The 19,707-nt window shown below is 48.9% G+C and overlaps 1 protein-coding gene across 1 annotated transcript in view; it reads right to left on the bottom strand.

Annotated features, from left to right (window-relative positions):
* LOC8039364 (proclotting enzyme) overlaps nucleotides 1–19,201 on the bottom strand; it is a 29,252-nt gene extending 10,051 nt beyond the window's left edge. Inside the window, exons 1-2 of the mRNA XM_042286704.1 lie at nucleotides 19,162–19,201; nucleotides 17,753–18,012 (exon numbers count right to left, since the gene is read on the bottom strand). Coding sequence (XP_042142638.1) covers nucleotides 17,753–17,981 — 229 coding nt within the window. The 5' untranslated portion in view covers nucleotides 17,982–18,012; nucleotides 19,162–19,201. The remainder of the gene's footprint in view (nucleotides 1–17,752; nucleotides 18,013–19,161) is intronic.
* Between the last annotated feature and the right edge of the window lie 506 nt (nucleotides 19,202–19,707).

The following is a 19,707-nucleotide window of genomic DNA, read 5'->3' on the forward strand; positions in this document are numbered from 1 at the left end:
AGTGAGTATCGGCGCCAAAAGTAATTGGAGTAGAGTAGAAATTACGCATTCGTAATAGTAATTGAGTAAACTACTAACTACTGTAAAAAGTAGCGAGTTACTTTGAAGTTACTTTCGAAGTTACTTTTTTTTATATTTGTGGTAGCAAAATGAACAGCAGTTTTGATCAATGAAAAACCCTGCGAGCCTAAAATAAATGCAGTCTATTTATGGCTTGCGTTTTCGCCAAAATAGTTTACTCGCTCGCAGAAGCAATTGACTTTCAAAGTTCTTGATAGGAGAGTTTTCCCCTTTTCCTTCTAAAGACGTCCCCAGCCCAGCTAAATAGACGTTCTGCCGACGGGCTGGATGGAACGGCAGCGTTGAATTTGTGAAACAGGCCGTGCGGGGTCGGGTAAGCGAGTGTCGGCATCTTAGGAGTCCATGACGAAACTTGTGAGGTTTGCCTCGGGTAGAGGGTCTTTAATAACAAACTTTCCTCCTTTTTTTTTTTCTTCGTCAAGTTGAGATTGTTATGACTGGCCCCTCTTCATTCCGACGTCGTTCTGAGAGTAAGCTGGGCGAGTGCACCAGACCGTCAAGGGTTCAAGTCTCGCGCCACGATGATGAGATCATCCGGACGACTGCGCGTCACGTCGTAGTGCTAGTGCGACGCTACTGAAAAAAAAATTGGGTCCAACAAAAGGATCTCCCAAGGGTAACTCGCAATCCTCGCCGGCGACTACAACATTCTGACTCGCCTGAATCATTTTTAACAAAGAGGAGGTCTCCCAGGTATGGATGGTCGGAAGGACGCGAAGGATTACGTGAACAAGCATCGTCGCTCGTATACAGTTGCAGCTGTAAGCGGGAACGTGCTCCCATGAACGGATTATCCGTACCAGGGTTTGTGCGCGGGAGAGTCCGGCTTTGCAAAGGCGTATGCGCTGACGACAAGGCGCCCAGCTGCGAGGTCATTCCAGTGGCGCCTCCCGTGGAACCTACCGCTTGAGTCAGAACTCACTAAAGACAGACAGCACGAAAACAACAATTCTCAGAGTGTCCCCGCCTTTCACGGTTGCAGCTGGAAACGCAGCGCTTGCGTGCATTACCGGATTAGGTCAATACCCGACCAAGGCTTGTTCAGCAAGCATCTCTTCCTGCGTTCGTGCGTGCCGGTGTTATGTTTTGGCTGCTCGTCGCCACCTTGGCCCAAGGACACCTTCCCTAACAAGGGGGCCCCTTGTTCGAGAATGCCACTTCATCTGCCGGCGTCTTATTCATTTCTGCGCTCAAACTTTCGTGATGGGCAAAATTAGCATTATATAATTTCGAAAGTAGTTAGTAATTTGAGTAGAAGTTACCTGAAAAAAGTAGTTAAATTAAACTACTAATTACCCAAATCAAGTTGTAATTGAAAGTTACCAAGCTACTCGAAAAAGTAGTTAAACTAATGTAGTTTGAGTAGAGTAGTTGAACTACGTCCAAGTCTGGCATTTTGTCATGGGCGACCCCCCCCCCCCCCCCCCCCCCCCCCGAAACAAAATCCTGGCTACGTGCCTGCGTGTAGGGATATATATTTTTTTTTGAAAAGCGGGATAGAGCACACATGTAGAGTCTCGGTTGGCAACTCCCTTCCCCCGCCCCCCCCCCCCCCCCCCCCATCCCCCCCTTCCTCGCCGGGATGTCCCGGTTTCTACCTTGAGGAATATGGTCACCCTACCATCGCACGTGTGTAGCCTTGGCAGTTCAAAGCCGCGCATGGTGCTTGTGTTGAAATCCCGATGAGCTGGTGCTGTTCGTTCTGCGCGCGCCTGCCCTGCTCTCCCCATTAAAATAAAAACAAAAAAACGGGAACTTTTGTTACACTATTGCGGCTCGTGGTTGTATGCGAATGAGAGGCAGTGCTCAGGATAAGGGCGCTAGCGCCACCTGCTAGGTTCAACACAATACGCCTTATGCGGAAGCCACCGCTTTATCCCGCATTCAGAGCAGTGTTGCGGAGTTGCCACTCCGGAGTTGGAATGATTCCGGAATCATTCCGCATTTTCGCGACCCCGGAATGGAATGGGAATGGAATGGGAATGGAATTAGATGCCTTTTGCCCGGAATGGAATGGGAATAGAATGGGCCTGGTTCTTTATTTTTATGTATATATATATATATATATATATATATATATATATATATATATATATATATAAAACTGAGAAGAAAAAAACCCTTAGTGAAAAACAGCAACAACGGACGATTTAATCTTCGACGTTTCGGCCGGAGTCCGGCCTTCGTCAGCTTCCTGACGAAGGCCGGACTCCGGCCGAAACGTCGAAGATTAAATCGTCCGTTGTTGCTGTTTTTCACTAAGGGTTTTTTCTTCTCAGTTTTATACCCACGCCTTCGGCCTCCCGCCACCATGCCCGTTATATATATATATATATATATATTTTTTTTTTTTGGGGGGGGGGGGGGGGCGGTGTTACGTTTAGCTATGCCGAGCCAGTCAGCGAGTCAGGTGCTCCGAAATAAAATGAGCGGAAAACTGCTGGTCCGCGTGGAGCCATATAACCGACTTATACGCAAAAAAGTGCAATACAAAAAACATGCGTCAGAGCAAAGACCAGATGGGGGAGGGGGGGAAGGTGTTGCGGTGGCACCTTTCACGGACGCGCAGGAGACAGGCTTCACTGGTGTTACACGAGATCGAAACAACAAACCAAGCACCAAGAAAAAGAAACGCAGGGAAAGGGAGTGGCAATGAAAGAAACCGCCGTGCACGGCTCCTCATCGTCCTCTTGTATTGTTTTTTTTTTTTTTTTTTTTTTCCGCGACGGCATGGAGGATGCACGCGCGCGCAAAGAGTGAGATCTGGGAGCAGGACGTGACTCATAACTCGTTGAGCTGTGATAACTCGTCGACTCGCACGCCGCCGAAAGATGATCAGTTCCTGTTTTCTTAGGGTGGTTATCATTTGATCCCGTTCTCGTTTCGACCTTCTCACTTGGCCCTTCTTAAAACAACCATTCTCAAAAGATCTTCGCTTTTAGACCTATCGAATTTGGCCCTTTCCCGTTTCGTCTTTCGCATTCACACCCTCCTCATCTGGGCCCGTTCTCGTTTCGCCCTTTTCACCTGGTCCTTTTCAAAACAGCCATTCTCAAAAATATCTCGCTTTGACCCGTCGCACTTTACTCTTTCTATACCAAAATTGTTTTTTAGGGTAATATATTGATATAATTGGTGTGTGTGTGCCACGCTACAGGCATACTCTCTCTGCTAAGGATTTTAGCAGTGCGTCGAGGTCGTCGTGAAAAGCTACTAGCTGACAATAAAACAGATCAACTATTTATCGCAGCCAGATCATATTCCGAAATGTCACGTTGTTTGAGGTCTTTCGACTTGGGACACCGCCACCACTTCTATAATTCAGTGGTTCTCAAAAGAGGGTCTGCGAAGCCCTGTCTCATCAGTCAGGCACGGCAATATTAGTTGACTTTCTTCACGTTGAGAAGAAACGTTCCAATGTTCGGGAGAGTACTCTCGTGTGTATGTCAATGAGATAAATTTACTTCACATTAGCAATTAGTTATATCCATTTATTAAATCATTATCATGATAACCTATACCTTTCTCCTCACCCCGAGCGGGGTCCTCCATCATCTCCGCCTTTCTACAAGGGGTCCGAGGAACATCAATGGTTGAGAACCACTGCTATTATGTATGCTATTTCTGTTCAAACAAAGTTTCCAAATTAAATGTTTATCGCTTTTTATTTTTCATTTGCTTAGAGAAAGGGAAGCAGGCGTCAATGTACGAATCTCACATAACATATATCTGATGGTATGTTGGGGGCCCAAGCAAGGTAAGGCTCATCAACAAAGCCGCGAAGGCATAACGACGTTAGAAGCACGCCGAACTAGTGTCATTCGGTCGTAGCGCGAACGGGTGAAATGAGAATGGGTCCAGTTGCGAAGAACACGATTCGGATATTATGAGAAGGTTCAAACGAGAAGGACCAAATGAGGACGGGTCGAAATGTGCAAGGTTCAAATGCGAATGGGACGTTTTGAGATACACCCGTTTTCTTATAGTTCAAGGAGCGTTGTTTAGCAGGTGGCCAACCCTGCTGCCTTCCACGCTCATTCGCGCGCACTCCTTTGAAGCGCGAAATCTGGGTTTCCTTCGGCATTAAAACAAAGCGAGATCCATTTCTCTCTTCTCCTCTAGCGCTTTGCTCCGGCGCTTGTTTTTTATACTGCATTTTGACGTGTAAGTTTGCCTTTTATTTGGTCTTTGTTCCGATCCTTGTTTTCTGTGGTATATGTTTTACATTCAAGTGGATTAGGGTTAGAAGCAGTGTTGCGGAATGGGCACCCCCATTCCATTCCAATTCCATTCCGGGGAATTAGAGTTTTCTATAATTCAATTCCTTTCAATTCCTAGGAATGAAGACACTGGGCCCATTCCCACTCTTGGAATGGCTGAATTGTTCCATTCCATCCCTTTAATTCCTAAGCGTAAATATTGGCACGTGACAGCTACATTTTGTTGCCGGCATAAGCAGCATAAAGCTGACATTATCAAACGCAGGGACAATTGCAAAAAAAAAAAAAAAAAGCTAAATTCCTCAAAACAGCACTGATTTTACTAAGCGGACCGCTGGTGGCACAAAGTGTTTATTTACAACGTACTGCAAACATCGAGAAAGCCCCTTGATATGTCGATGCTTGTTAAAGACATCGGTCTCGCGACCACGTGACTTACAACAAACAGCAAAACATAAATCCACTCATTTTTTTTATTTTTTTTTTTAATTTTCTTGCATTTGACTTTTAGGACATACGCGGCCAGCGTGTTTGTTTGACAAGACCATAAAAATATCCAGTTCGTGCGTAGCGCAGGAATAAGCTATGTTACTGTATTCTTCAAATACAGCAACACGGCTAGTACACTGCTGGAAGCGACTCCATGCACAGCGGCGAGAACACATCCTCTGACAAAATGCAACCTGTGCGGCGCAGCACGAGGGACCGTGTAGAGTCATGTCACGAAACCTGTTTTAAAACGCATGAGATCACGCTTGCTTTACGAATCTCGGTATTTCTTATCATATTCAATTCAATTTTTGGCTGGTTCGCCTGCCCTTTTCCACCCTTCAAATACTCATTCTCGTGTTTCCTCTTCAGATGGCGAATAAAGTTCGATGATATACGCCGACTGCACGCACCGTGTATAGTTTCGTATCGTTGCACAACTTTCACAGTGCAGCTTGTTTATTTTCTTCGCGGCTAATGTCGAAAACTGTCTTCCACGATGTCATGACTCGATCTGTATTTTTCTTGTCTTCTCGTCCGAATTGTGATGTTCCTCTTCGCGCTGATCGAATGGTGGGTTCAGGCAGCAGACGGTACCAACCGATTCATTCTTCTACTTCGGTGTCGGTTGTTCGCGTTGTGGCGACGGGTCGGGCAGTCAGCGTTGACAAAGCTCTTCACATCAAGATACAATTAACGAGGTAATACCGCACCGTTCGAATTGACATTCCCCGTGTTTCATCAACAACACCGTCCAACTGACTTCTCACCGCCTCAAGCAGGGTCCAGGACAAGGAGCGCGAATGCAGACCGGACAGCCGAGACGCGCGAAAGCCGACACCTCAGTGGCAGCTAGCACCCAGCTCTCTTTCTCAGTTGCCCTCACAGCAACGGTCGCGCCTTGTCTGAAGCGGGATTGTATTTCTCCGGGTCTAGTCAGTTCGGTCACACCAAGAGCGGTGGCGATAGTCTACTTCACCTTACGATGGACCGCAACAGACAGCATGAAAGCCATCGAAACCAATCCCGTGCCTTCTGAGTGTCGCGTGACCTTGCAGTTCCGCTTACGGTGCTGGATTACCCAGGGTGGCTCGTAGCGTCTGCAGCGGTCCATCGCAAGGTAAAACGAAGTATGCAGAGACTATAAAGTCAAAGGAAATGAACGGGAATCTGCTAGCTTGCTTGTAACCCCAACCCACTAAAACTTATCACACAAAAAACAAGCATCGGAACAAAGAACAAGTAAAATGCGGACTTACACTACAAATGCAGTATAAAAAAACAAGCCTCGGAGTAAAGCGCAAGAGGAGAAGAGGGAAGTGAATCTCGCTTTGGTTTTAATGCCGAAGCAAACCCACATTTCGCACTTCAAAGGAGTGCGCGCGAATGAACGTGAAAGGCAGCAGGGCCGGCAGGGCTGGCTGCCTGCTAAACAACGCTCCTCGAACTATAAGAAAACAATACCTGATCATCTTTCGGCGGCGCCCGAGTCAACAGCCGCGTTTACATGAATGCGGCTTAGTCGCATCGAATCCAGTTGTCGCATTCAATGCGGTCATGTAAACGGCATAATGCGCAAAGAAAGCGCATCGCATTTAAGCCGCCAGACAGAGGTGGATCGAGATGGCGAGTGCGCATACTTTCAGCCCATGTGAACGGAGGTCACATCGCATTTCGGAACGGGGACGATTATGGGAAGGCGCTCGCTGCGGGAGCGAGTAGAGCGAGTGAACAGCTGAGAACATGGCGGCGTATGGTTGCCCGCAATTTTTTGCCGAGAACAAACGCGAGCTTTTATTGCCATCATAAGTAAGCGGAGTATAGTGGAGCTGCTCGGTGAGGGCGGCCCCCGTCCAAGCCTTACGAAATACGACTTGCGCGTCCGAAGGGGTTCCAAAGGCTTCAGCGCAAGCACGAACGACACCGAGAGCTCCGAGCACTGTAGAGCACTGCATGGTAGCGCAGAACGAGCAGCTCCTACCTCGGTGCCGTTCCTGGCTGCGCAGGAGCCTTTTGGACTCTGGGTCCGGTTGCGATCGGCAAGGTCTGGTGCGGCCAAGCGCGGAGGCTTCCTCAAAGCGTGTGCACCACGACCTCGTCGCCTCTGGTCCAGAGTGACCCGGCGGCCCAGCTGGCCCGGCCTGGAGCCCTAAACGCTTGGGTTTTGATGTTTCTTCCGTCCAGTAACTTTTTCCGCAGCACCGAAGACAGCGGGCACGATCTTTACGTTCACTGAATGCCATGAATGCGTCAAAAGGCCTCCACCACAGTTTATCATATACAGTTTGCCCACTGTAGAATAAGCCTGTGGTAATCGCAAACCACGTGATCGAGGGCCTTGTGTGAATAAAAGTACAATATAGAACTTAACTAATTACATATTATTCACACAATATAAATTATATTGACAAACAATTAATTCAAAAAGAGCGAAAGTTCCTTAAACAACTATTTAAACTCGTAAAAGCGCCCTCTCACCACGGATGGGGTAACTAACCACATTTTATGCTTCGTTTTTATTGTTTTGCTTTTCAAGATGGCGGCCCCCATGGCATTTTGTGTACCCGGTTCTCGCGTCCGCTTGCGTTGCGCTTTATTGTGACGTGCGCCCCACTGGACGACAATCACAGGTAATTTATTCACACAAGAGTTATTTCAAGCAGGCAAATGTTTATTTTCGCTCTAGATAGTACAATTTATAAGAAAATGTTACAAACAGCACATGCAATGATGCGGTTGCTGACGGGTATTATCGAACATACACGGTAGTACAAACAGTTTGAATGTTAGCCTTCGAGCTATGTGCATAAACACTGATAAACCTAAGATCAGCAAACATAGTCTAAACACGTAGAAGTAAAGTCGCGGTAAAGGTATTTCAAAACAGCTATCATAAACCATGTAAAAAAAACTGCACAGACGCGACAGTTTTACATAACGAGTGCGATTACAAACCAGTTGCTTTAACAGTAACTACAGGCTAATGTGGTAAAGAATAAAGCTGTGCTTGGAGGTGCATTTGACCTGCCTGTCCTTTCCCCCCAAGATGAATGTTCAACACACCTGGGGGCTATGTTCGACGACAAATGTTTTGTTTCTCCTAAAAAGAAATGGAAGTGAAGATATTGCGTCTGATTGGTTTGGGGCTCAAATGATGAAAGTTCCCGCTTTCGTCATTTGAGCCTCTAACTAATCAGACGCGATATCGTCACTTCCTTTTCTTCTTAGGCGAAACAAGACATTTGTCGAACATTGCCCCCCTGGTCAGTTTTCTATGATATGTTGGATCTAGCCAGTCAATTTTTTCAGCACAATGTTTAGCTGTTAGGTTCGATGACAGCGCGCCTTTACAAATCTCCGTCTCCTGATCTGCGTAACGGGGCTACTGGCCCTTCGACAAAAATATCACCTATCATCGACAAACCGTAAGCACCTAGAATGCCACTTTCTGACTGCAGCATCACCATTGAACATTGTCGTCCATGGAAGCAACCTCCTGGATCAGCATTCTTCACTCATCGCCCTCGCCAACCTCAAATAATCTCGTTATTGCTGATCACCGGTGAAGCACACCCGCTGGCAATATGAAAGTGAACACCTTAACTGGATTCTTGCCCATTTTACGGCTCTCTAAAGCTATATTAACTCTCAACGTCTCAAATAGTATGTAGCTTAGGGTCTAAACTTTGCGTTTTAGCCCCCTTCTGGAACAGAGCTTGTTCCAAAACTTGCAGGAGCGTCAAAAACAAGAAGAGGGCTGTTCACCTTCATATCGCTCGCGGGTGTATCTTCAAACTCCGGCTCACGTCCAACCTGCCCCTGCTGTTTTCTGTCTGTCGACAATGTCGCCACTCTCCAATGCGACATTTATGATTTGTGGTTCCACCAGAAATGTGAAGATGTATCTCTCGCTTTGTATAGACGCCTCTCCTCATTATCAACCGAGTGGCTCTGTGCGGCTTGCCAGCTCCCACCCCTGGCCGATGACCTCTTTGCATCCCCCAAGCAGCACGGAGCCCCTGTGTACACCACCATCATCGCCAACTCTACCAAGTAGTTCTCCGACCCGCCTCCGGCGAGCGACATCGCAAGCATTCACCGTTCGCATGACAACTCCGTGTTTGGCATAGTTGTCGTGTGAAAAGTGCGCAATCGGAGTCTACAGACTCCAATCACGTTTGGTTTTCCAACATTTGCTTCCTAAAAAACAACCTTCCTGACTTTAAAGCGCTCAAGTAATCTTTCCCGAATACAATATTCGCTGTGTGCGAGACATGGCTGGACGCCTGTCTTTGGTGGGCAATTAATGGGGAATTAATCAATCTCGCACAATTCTCTTTATTCCAGCAAAACTGTCCCTCCTTGGGGCGAAGGAGTCCGTCCTCGCCATGCCATAACACCTGCCCTGCCAACGTCTCGACCACCTTACCCCTTCAGGTCTAGAAGCCATCTTTGTCGAGGTATCTTGTAACCATGGAAAGCTTCTTCTGGTGTCTACCTACTGCCCACCCTCCCTCCGTGAACAATCGTACGCCCTCCTCCAAAAGAGCCTACAGCGCGTCGACCCCAGCAAGTTCTCTGCACTGTTCATCTGATCCACTTGATGACATGCTGTAAGACGTATTGGAAACTGCTGGCCAACTTCATGACGCCTCATTCTACATTTCTCAAAACAGCAACGCTACATTCCTCGACCTCGTCTGCACCAATAATCCCACCTTATCCTACCGCTGCACAGTGAAATCCAGCCTACCAGGCAGTGATCGCAGTGCTCTCCTCACCAATATCCATTGCCCTAAGCGAGGTCATCAAGCCAAGAAGTTCCAGCAGTTCTAAAAAACCGATTTCCCTTATCTCAAACAGCTCATCCACCTCGCTTCCTGGTTCATCGTGTTTGATCACCCATCGGCTGACGAGGCTGACGACCTCTCACTCAACATATCAGCTATTCAGCACAAATGTGTTCACCCTAAGGATCAACAGGAGGCACGGCAGCCTTCCATGGATAACAAAGGAGATTGCAGTCTTAATCAGACGTAAACACCGACTATTCTAAAAAGTGCCTCTAAATCCCACTCATCTTAACCAAGCCCACCAGGCACGTACCGAAGTCAAGCATCTCATTCATATCTCCCATAACAATTACCTACCAACTAAGAGCAAAAGCAACCTGCCAGCCCAAACTCTTGGGCATGTTTTCACTATAAAAAAAAAATGTTCCACGCGCCGGTCTTCACACATCAAGGAAGGCCCTATTCTAATCTTGACGACATAGCAGAGCTCTTCTCTTACCACTTTTCTCAGGCTGCAGCATTACTTGACCTTCCCACACCTAACCTTTGTCCCACCCAACCCACAACTCAGCCATTCAAGGCCACACCAGCAATCACACTCTCTTCCATAGTCATTCTTCAAAGACTCGCGCTGCAGAACCCAGGGATCCTGGGTTCGAGCCCCACCCCTGCCCGTTTCGATCTGGATGAGCATCGTACCGGCGTGCGGTGGTGCATCACTACTGCGTGAGCACGTTAACGACCCCAGGCTAGCGGTTGTACTGCACTGGCTAAATTGCTCATCTACAGCGTGTGACTTGTCGCAACTTTAAAATGGCTGACCAACTACACGGTGTATAAATATCCCCACAACCCAATTTTTTTTTTTTTTTTTTCATTCTTCAAAGTGAAATTTACGAAGCCCTCGCCTGTGTCAACTCCTCTCAACGCCCTGGACCAGACAGCCTCCGCCCTGCATTGCTTAAATCCTGTGCTGGCTGTATCTCCCCCGTCCTCACTCGCCTCTTCAACGATTTTCTCTCCCACAGCTCTGTTCCTAAATCCTGGAAAGTTGAGTCAGTAACGCCTCTCGAAAAGGGACACGGTGCCCCCTCAAGTCTAACATCCACTTGTGACGGAGTGTATTACCGAATCATTCGGTGCTGTGCGTGCGGGCACGTGTGTGTGTGTGTGTGTCCCACCGTGGCGTTCGCGCCAGATTAGAAAGAATCTTCGCCTCGCGGCCAGGGGAAGAAAAGAGGACAAAGAAGAGGGACAGCAAAGAAAGGGCGGTTTAGCCATCGCAAACCTTCGGACGGAGAACGTTGTAGTGCCGGGTACTGTCTCTCCTCAACGTCGGGGCCCGACGTTGAGGAGAGACAGTACCCAGGACTAGTTCCGGCACATATAACTTTATCTAAACTCGGCTTGAGTTCGCGACACAGACAACTGCTACGACGTTCTCCGTCCGAAGACTTGCGATGGCTAAACCAAACAATGGAGCCCCCGCCAATATGGTTTCCGCCCGGCAGGAGCTGCGAATCGGCCCTTGCAGCTTTCGCTAATGCACTCAGCACCAGCCTCGACAACCGAACTCCGTGCGAGATCGTCCAGTTAGACTTCAGAAAGGCTTTTCACAGCACAGACCACAGCTTGTTCCTATCCAAACTCCAACAGATGGGAATCTCCGGAATGAGGAATTAAAAATTTACTTTTTCACAGCACTACCTTATTCTTCAAGGGCTCTTTTCGTGATTTAGCACAAACTGGAAACACTACTAACAGGTAGGGTGTCCACTGAGCTAGGTTATGTGTGCCATTGCGTGTCAAAGGGGCTTTGAGAAAACTAATTGAAGAACACTTTGTCCAAGCTCAAGAGAAAAAATCTTGTTCTTGACCACTGGCTAACACAACATGATGGCAGCAACCGGTTATTGTTGTTTTCTTCCGGTGACCTCAGAACGAGGTCTACTGGCACGGCAACCAGCTGTGGTTGTTGTGCTGATCCCTAAGACAGATCGTGATGAGGAAGAGCTAGAGCCCTCCCAGCCACTGTTTTTTCCCAGATATGCAGAACTACCTTTACTGCACTTACCCAAACATTTACGCAGTTTGTCATATGACGAGTTGCAGATTATTGTCAAGTGACCACTTGTGGCCTGCGACATTCATAATTGCATAAGAGATCATAGATTAGATGCCAGAACCCTCATGAGGAATGTTATGCCGCAATGTCAATTTCGGTGGCCCTATTACAGCTATAATCTGTTTCAGCCTAATTTTACAAAGAAAAGCACTGCCGCCCTTTGGAGCTAATCAGAGCAACGAAGCAAGTTTTGTGAGAGCTCTCCGTAGGAGGAGTATACTCCCACAATATGTTGTCCCGTCCCTCAGCCAAATGTTCCGGTTGTCTCGTTGGTGCCGTAGCTTTGGTAATGCCCTGTAAGCTGCAGAAGGATGAGTAAACCTAGTTCCAGTAACAGTTCACCTCACGTACGAATATGACCAGAAAATGCTCATGCCACCCAAGGATGAGGGTCGACAAATTTCCCAGCGTACGGTCTCCGATTTTCTTCTCGAGGCCCAGATGATGAGCTGCCTCTTGAGTTTTCTCACTTCATCCCCCTGGTTACGGATGGTTCTTGTCTCTGGTGTCCGGCCCTCGCAGCTTGCCTCCACACGTTTGTCGCCCTCGTGGTATTCACTGTGAATCTCCGAGGAACCATCGTACTGGAACAAGAAAGTGACAGCATACAGTGAATGGACGAAGTGAGACACACCTTATACTCAGGGGCAGATCCAGAACTCCGTTTGGGGGGCAGAAAGTTTGTAAGGATGCTATTCTCCCCTTCTTTCGTGTGCACCGGGGGGGTTCAGCCATGTAAATTGCCCTCCGAGATGGGAGAGGGGGGGTCGACTTTGTTTGGGGGGGGGGGGGGGGGTGGGGGGGGAGGGCGGCCACCCCCGTCGTTCCCCCTTAGATCTCCCCCTTGGATCTGTCCCTGCTTATACTTCTAAATTAGATAAGTACTGTGGATCTTACTGCATGACGTGCCAAGCGGAGATAAATAATGTCTGGAGCTTGACGGGGGGAGGAGGGGTCTCGACGCATGCTGGACGACAGGTGCCAGATGCTGCCATACCCACAGGGTATCCTGACGAGAGAGAGAAGACAGGTGTGAGTCCAGGAAATTGGCATGTTTGAGCAACACTTTTTTTAGAGGTGCCTTCTGTTAATTCCATTGAAGGGACATCCATTTGACTATTTAATTCAGAATTATGTTCAATGTGCCCAGTCAACTTGCTTAGCCTGTTTGCAAATACATAACAACTGGTAACTATGATGACATCTTCTCTTTTATGATTTTACAGATTAGCAAATCCCAGGTTCGGTCCTGATCCGCGTCATTTGCCACGATATTTATATTTTTCCAGTAAAGTGGTGTGCAAGCTTCGATACGTGGAGGTTGCGCGTGAACAAGCGATTCATTACGCTCGACCGTTTCACAAGTCACGTCCGACGTACATACGGCTAAGAAATTAACCGAGTCACATGCACTGCGTTGGAGAAAAGACGATCGTGCCATGGCCTGACGCGAAGGACAGCACGAGCACTTTAAAATGTTTGCACTCACCAGCAACGAACTTGAAACGGAATCCCGGAATCTCGAACGGCGAAGTGAGTCCCCGGCTTTTTGGCTTCTTGCCTGAGCAGGCCCATTTAGAACACATTCATCGCGTGATTCGGTAACTCATGCGAGGATACAACCGAAAGGGAAATGTGCTAGGAAAGAGAAATTCGCAGAACAGCAACACCGACAATGCTACCGGCGACATGGCTTCGGTTAGGGCACGGTCGTGGGTTAGGGCAATGAACTTTTTGAAGCTAACGGTAACTGCTCTATTTTTTCTTTCCATGTTGGTTTATCAATATTACCTAGCTTATTATGTTTTCTAAAAATATTAACATTAACGCACTAAATTTAGTCAATTCCGATTCTTTTTTACCCTGTTTTTTTGTTTGTTTTTGTTTGACAACTTCAGTTGTCGCCATCCGGCTTGAGGAGCGCTGTGTATGCGCGATTACCGGAAGTGGCCTTGAGTGGGACCACTGGTTATGATTCCACTGTGGCCTCCACGTTCGATGCACCGGAAAACGTTGTGCGGCTGGTTCCGGAATTGCATAACTTCGAGCTCTGACACGGCGTGTCGCCACCTTCGTGTAGGGCTTGGTGCGCATTCATGTAAACGTTGCCGCGTCGGCTTCGTTCGAAGAACGGGTGGAGTCGATGCGCTGAAGTCGCTTTCATGTAAACGAGGCTAACGAGTTATCAGAGCTCTGCGAGTTATGAGTCGCTTCCGCTCCCGGATCTCAGTCTGTGCGCGCTCGTGCATTCTACAAGCCGTCGCAGCAACAAAAAAAGCATGACAAGAAGGACGATGAGGAGTTGTGCATGGCGGTTTCTTCCTTTGCCGCTCCCTTTTCTTTTGCTTGGTGCTTCGTTTCTTGTTTCGCTCTCGTGCAACGCCATCGAAGCCCGACGCCTGCGCGTCCGTGAAAGGCGCCACGTTATTCCCCTTTCCCCTTTTGCTTTGACGCTTGTTTTATGTTTTGCATTTTTTTTTGTATAAGTTTGTTAGGGCTCCATGCGGGCTAGCAGGTTCCCTCTCATTTTATTTCTGAGCAACTGACTCGCTGACACGCCCGGCTTAGCTGACCGTAAACACACACACACACACAAAAAAAAAAAAACCGTGCCCCATTTCATTCCCATTCCATTCCGGGCGAAGGGCACCTAATTCCATTCCCATTCCATTGCCCTTAACGTTGCCGCCATTCCATTCCCATTCCATTCCGGGGTCGTGAAAATGCGGAATGATTCCGGAATCACTCCAACTCCGGAGTGGAAACTCCGCACCACTGGTTAGAAGCAAGCTAGCGGATGCCCGCTCATTTCCTTTGACTTTAATCTCTGCATACCTTGTTTCACCTTTCGATGGACCACTGCGGGCGCTTTGAGTCACCCCAGGCAATCCAGCACCGTGAGCTTAGTAAGATCAGTGCTTTTTTTGAGAGATTTAGCATTTTTTAGTAATTGTTTATGCATTTGATCATGTCAGCTTTATGCTGCTTTTGCCGGACATATTGAACAGCGTAGCTGTCAAGTGCCAATTTTTACGTTTAGGAATTAGAGGAATGGAATGGAACGATTCATCCATTCCAGGAGTGGGAATGGGTTCAGTGTCTCCATTCCTAGGAGTTGAAAGGAATTGAATTATCGAAAACTCTGATTCCCGGAATGGAATTGGAATGGAATGGGGATGGGGGGGGGGGGGGGGGGGGGCTCCCATTTTGCAACACTGATTCAGAGTCTAGTTCACTGTACAGCGGGAGGAGCGCTGCTCTGAAAGTAATGCCGCACTACTGCTGTGTCTCACTTTGAAAGCAACGAGGAAATAAAAACTGACCAAAGTAAATGCAGGGAATGTGTTTTTCTGCTGTTTTGTTTCGTTCAATAGTAAGCCTTAGAATATCGATAGTGTTCTACTGGGATTATCTAAGTTGCAAAATGACAGAGCCCGTGCAATGTCTTTGCCGATGGCTGGCGCGAACTCAATTTACTCAACCTACGCATCCTATAAAACCCAAAATTACAATCCCGCCCAGAATTTTTCGAGCTTAAAAATACGGTCAAACACCTCGACACCCCTTTTCGTTTAGATCTCCCGGGAAAAGAGGGCCAGTTGCGACGTTTGGTCGCGTTTTCAAGACCGAAAAGGGCCACGCGTGATTGTAAATCTGGGTTTTTTTACGATGCGTAGGGTGAGTAGATTAAGTTCGCGCCATAACAAGACGATTCCCAAATTCGCCTCAGTGCCCCTTTAAAAAACCCAGTAAATGCTCCGCCTTTAGCAGGCGCTCGTTGCCTTCAGTCGGATTTTGGCTGGTTGTTCATGTCTTATCAGAAACAGAAAGCCCACGCTCAAGGCAGACAGTCTGCTAACTTCCGATCCTGTTAGGGATTATTCGCGACTGCCGCGACTTATATGGGTCGCCACTGTCGAAAAAATAGGTATTGCGGTCTTAGACAGATCGTACAGTAGCTCGAAGCACAAAGCTCGGGGTTCAGCAGGAAACCATCGCATAAACTCAACATGGTCTGCCCCGGTTTTTGTTCCCTAAGTTTCAAACCTGCGGCGATGTGTTGGCGTAGGCCAGCTGCTAGAGGCTTGACCTTCTTGGGGAAGCAATGCAAGGGCTGCTGTGCTGATGAACGTTGATAAACGCACACTGTCTTGTTCACTCAATGGTTCCGTTCACAGCAACCTGGGAAAAACCCTTGTTCGATATTAAGAACAGAGTCACCGGGACACCCGTTCCATCGTGCCAACCACCGACAACATGAAATCCCTGCAGCCAGAAGTGGCGAGCCGAAATCACGAAATTAACTGTTTCGTTGAGTTCAGCGCTTTGCCACTAGGTGCCGCCCGTTTTGCTCCAGTCGCTAATAGCTGTTTAGGAGTGTGGGAATGGAGCGAAGGGTATTAATGGAGAAGCCATTTATTATCTTATGTACACAGTAGACCGGGAAGCAAAGATTAAAGGCTCTGTTATACTCCAACTTAACGCGCGCGCAAGCGAACGATGGCCGAAGTCGGCTACGTCACGTCAGTCACGCTGCGTGCGTCAAAAATTCGCCCTCTTTATACTCCGGCGGCCCTGGCGGCTCCCGCGGCTCGCGTCGGTGGGCCGCCGGCGCGGCGCATGCGCAGAATCTGACTACGAGGGCACGTTCCTTGCGAGAGTGCGCCACTTCCGGTTCCTTTTCGTTTCGAACAGCAGACGAAAATTCTCGCGCTTCTTGAGCGCCAAGTTCGAGCGATGGCGTGGACGCACCTTGCACGACGAAAACTCGCGCTTGCACTGTTGGTGCACCGCCTGCGCCGCAAGCGTTGGCGGTCAATGTACATACGGTACATCTTTGACAAGCGCCCTTTCTACGGTACTCAAGCTTCCTTGAGTCGTAGACGCACGGGTGAGGACGAATTCCCTCGATCAGCTTCTCGACCGACCGAGTCCGATTCTTCAAACATGACGCCACACGGAGTGGAGCTCCTGTCGTCTGCTATTGCTCGTATTCGCCGCGCTTCCCGTGCGAGGGCTGCCGGGAGCCAGCGCGTGATGCATCCTGGTGCGGCGTCGCTGGCGCGGCCGGCGCGGAATACGGCATGCTCCATTTTGGCGTCGAGGCGGTCAGGCTGCGTCGAACGCCGCCGGTCGCGCCGGTTACGCCACGACGCCGGAGTATAGAGCGTCGGGTTTTCGCCGACATGACGTCGCTGTGACGCGCTCGCACGCGCACACGCGTTACGTCGGAGTATAACAGAGCCTTTACAGAGAGAAATTCGCGATGCAAAAATTTTAAGTATAGTCTGCAATTATATAAACCACTTGAATGGCATGGCTATGCTTCGAAAAGAAGTGAAAAAGCATTGAAGATGGTCTCTTATCCTAAATGAAGAGAAAACAACCTATAATCCGCTCCACCTTCGGTTCGAGCGCAGTGGACGCCACGAGCTATCCCAGCCGATCCAGCGCCGGGAAAAAATCAAGAGACCTGCCGGTTGGGTAGAGTGGCACAGGGAGCTCAAGGTCACACGGCACTCTTTCAACGCTGGATTGGCTGGCATGGCTCCCAGCGTCCGCTACGCTCAGATTAAAGTTGAAACGAAATATAAACCCGTTAGGGCGCAAGACTTTCTGGGTGCTCGCCGAAAGGCAGTGCTTGAATGTCAGATGCCAAGGAGTCGCACCCGGCGTGTTTGGGACTTCTGCTTTGAGCATGAGAGCCCCCAGGGAAACTGCTCAGATATCATACGAAATATACGTTGTGTGCTGCAGACATAATGACATAATTATAAGCAGACACGCCTCAAACATGTTCGAATCATGTTTGATTCATACATATGTACGATACCAAAATGTCTGCAGACAGAGTTTAAAGAAGCACCGTAAAAAGCCGACATGCAAGGAAGAAACACGCCTGAAACAGTGCCTACAAACTGGATGGATGGACGTTAATGGATTTACCTTTCGTAACGGGCGGTAGCTTGCGACACCTAGCCTATGATCCTCGCACGATGCATTAGCAATGTGAACGCCGCTTAAAATAACGTAAAAGTTCGTACTCTCTTTGAGGACGCCCCAGCCTGCCACGGCGACGGTCTGTCCTTCGATGATCCGCGGTTTTTTGGGAAGGCAGATGATCCTGGCCTTGGGCCCCAGCTTGAGGTCGTGGTCAAGGACCAGAATGGCCAGGTCGTTCTCGAAGCTGGACAGAACGAAGCTCTCGTGGCGAATGTATCGCTTCACTCGCAGCTTGACACCCAGGGAGAAGGCGGAGCTGCCGTACGCCATCCTGATGTCCGTAGTCGGTGTCGATTCGTTCCTGCGTCGGATTTTTCCGCGGTAAAAGGAAGAAATGAGATATATAGGCCTCTCTCGAAAGTCACGGGACGAGGGTTACAATGCTGGGACTAGAACCCCTAGGTATAGGTTACACTTAAGAGTACCGAAACTTCAGCCATCTTGGTGCTTATAATCGTTGCTACCGATGTACTCCATTCAAAAGTTGGTCAAGCAACACCGGCGGTCGCCGTTGCTACGCAACAAGTAATTGAATGCGAGTCCTTGCCGAACGTTGACGCGCAATCGTCGCTTCCAATACATGCCCAGGGTACGTGATCAAACAATGGCCAACAGGCGATGGCGATGATTTACGAAAAGGGTCTCTTATTGGAAAAGATATCGAAGTTAGGCGCTTTCTAGCGGCCACCTCGTGAACTGAGGCTGCGTGGAAAACAAACCCTCCGACCGCAAAGATTAGTGCATTCGCTGCGGTCAACGACGACGACGCGTAGCTCGTGAAAGGTACGCATCAGTTTCTTCTAAACGAATCTAGATAAAAGTAATCTTGTCCCCTCATGCGTTCAATGTCATCGAAGTCCTCTCTCGAAGGCAAAACAATCGCGTGCGTAGTGACGTGCGGGAGTGCCGAAGCAGCCGCGTCGTGTCGGCCGCGCGCGCAGGATCGTGGCGAGGTTGGCACGGCGTCCGTGTTTATTCTGAAGGATTTTACAAAACGGGCACTTCACTTTTCAGTTACCTTCCGTGTTGGGATAGTCATGTACGACATCGGCGAAAACAACCGGTGTCTCGTTGAAGGAGAGGACCTGCTCAACTGCGTATCATGTCATCATATATAGCAGCGTTGCAACTGCGGCGAAAGCGGACAGTGACCGCATTGCCGCGTACGTGTTGCAGTCCTCTGCGCTGCATACCCCATTCAATAGCGTACTTCGAGTACTTCGGTACAAACAGATATGTAGGTAGCACGGACACGATGAGGCTTATGCTAGGTAACTGGTGGCGTCGGAGTTGTTTGCCACAGAGCGATTGTTTTTGGTGATGAGGATGACAATGAAACTGTGGCCTTCAATAGTTCTATCTCCTCGCCAATATGAGGCTTTACCTGAAATCGCAAGAACCGGCACTCATCCATAGTTACCCTGAGACGTAAGAACATTAAAAAGGTTACCCTGAGATGTAGGAGCAATAAAAAACGATGAACAGAACAACGAAGTATCTAAAGCGCGATCCAAACCAACGCTTCTTTTTGCGCCTGCAGGTCGTGCGGCTGCGGATGTGACGTGTTTTCGTGACGTCGCGCCACTTCTTCGCTCCTTCCGGGCGCGCACAAAAAAGTTGGATAATTTCGACTTCTTTCTCAACGCGCACAAAAACGCGCGGTGACGTATAGGGCGCTCCTGTGTCCCGGCCAATCGGTGGAGGGCAAGCTAGTTCCGGCTCCGCGTTTCTTCGCCGCCTTCTCAGAGCAAGTGACAAAAGCGCCTCTCCTCCCCCCCCCCCCCCCCTTTTATTCTCTTCCAACATAACAATGCGATCTCTCTCTCTCTCTCGCCGCCTTCTGGCTGCGACAGACTGGCCTGGCCGGCCAGTCTGTTGCGCGCGTGCGCGCTCGCCCGAAGCTGGCCCGTCCAAACCAAAGCGCACGGTTCTGACTCAGAAAGCGCGCCCGGAAACAGCAAAAACGTCAGGAAATGCGTCACATCCGCAGCCGCAC

Source organism: Ixodes scapularis, unplaced genomic scaffold (genome assembly GCF_016920785.2).
Source record: "Ixodes scapularis isolate PalLabHiFi unplaced genomic scaffold, ASM1692078v2 PGA_scaffold8__174_contigs__length_109621045, whole genome shotgun sequence".
NCBI lineage: Eukaryota > Metazoa > Arthropoda > Arachnida > Ixodida > Ixodidae > Ixodes > Ixodes scapularis.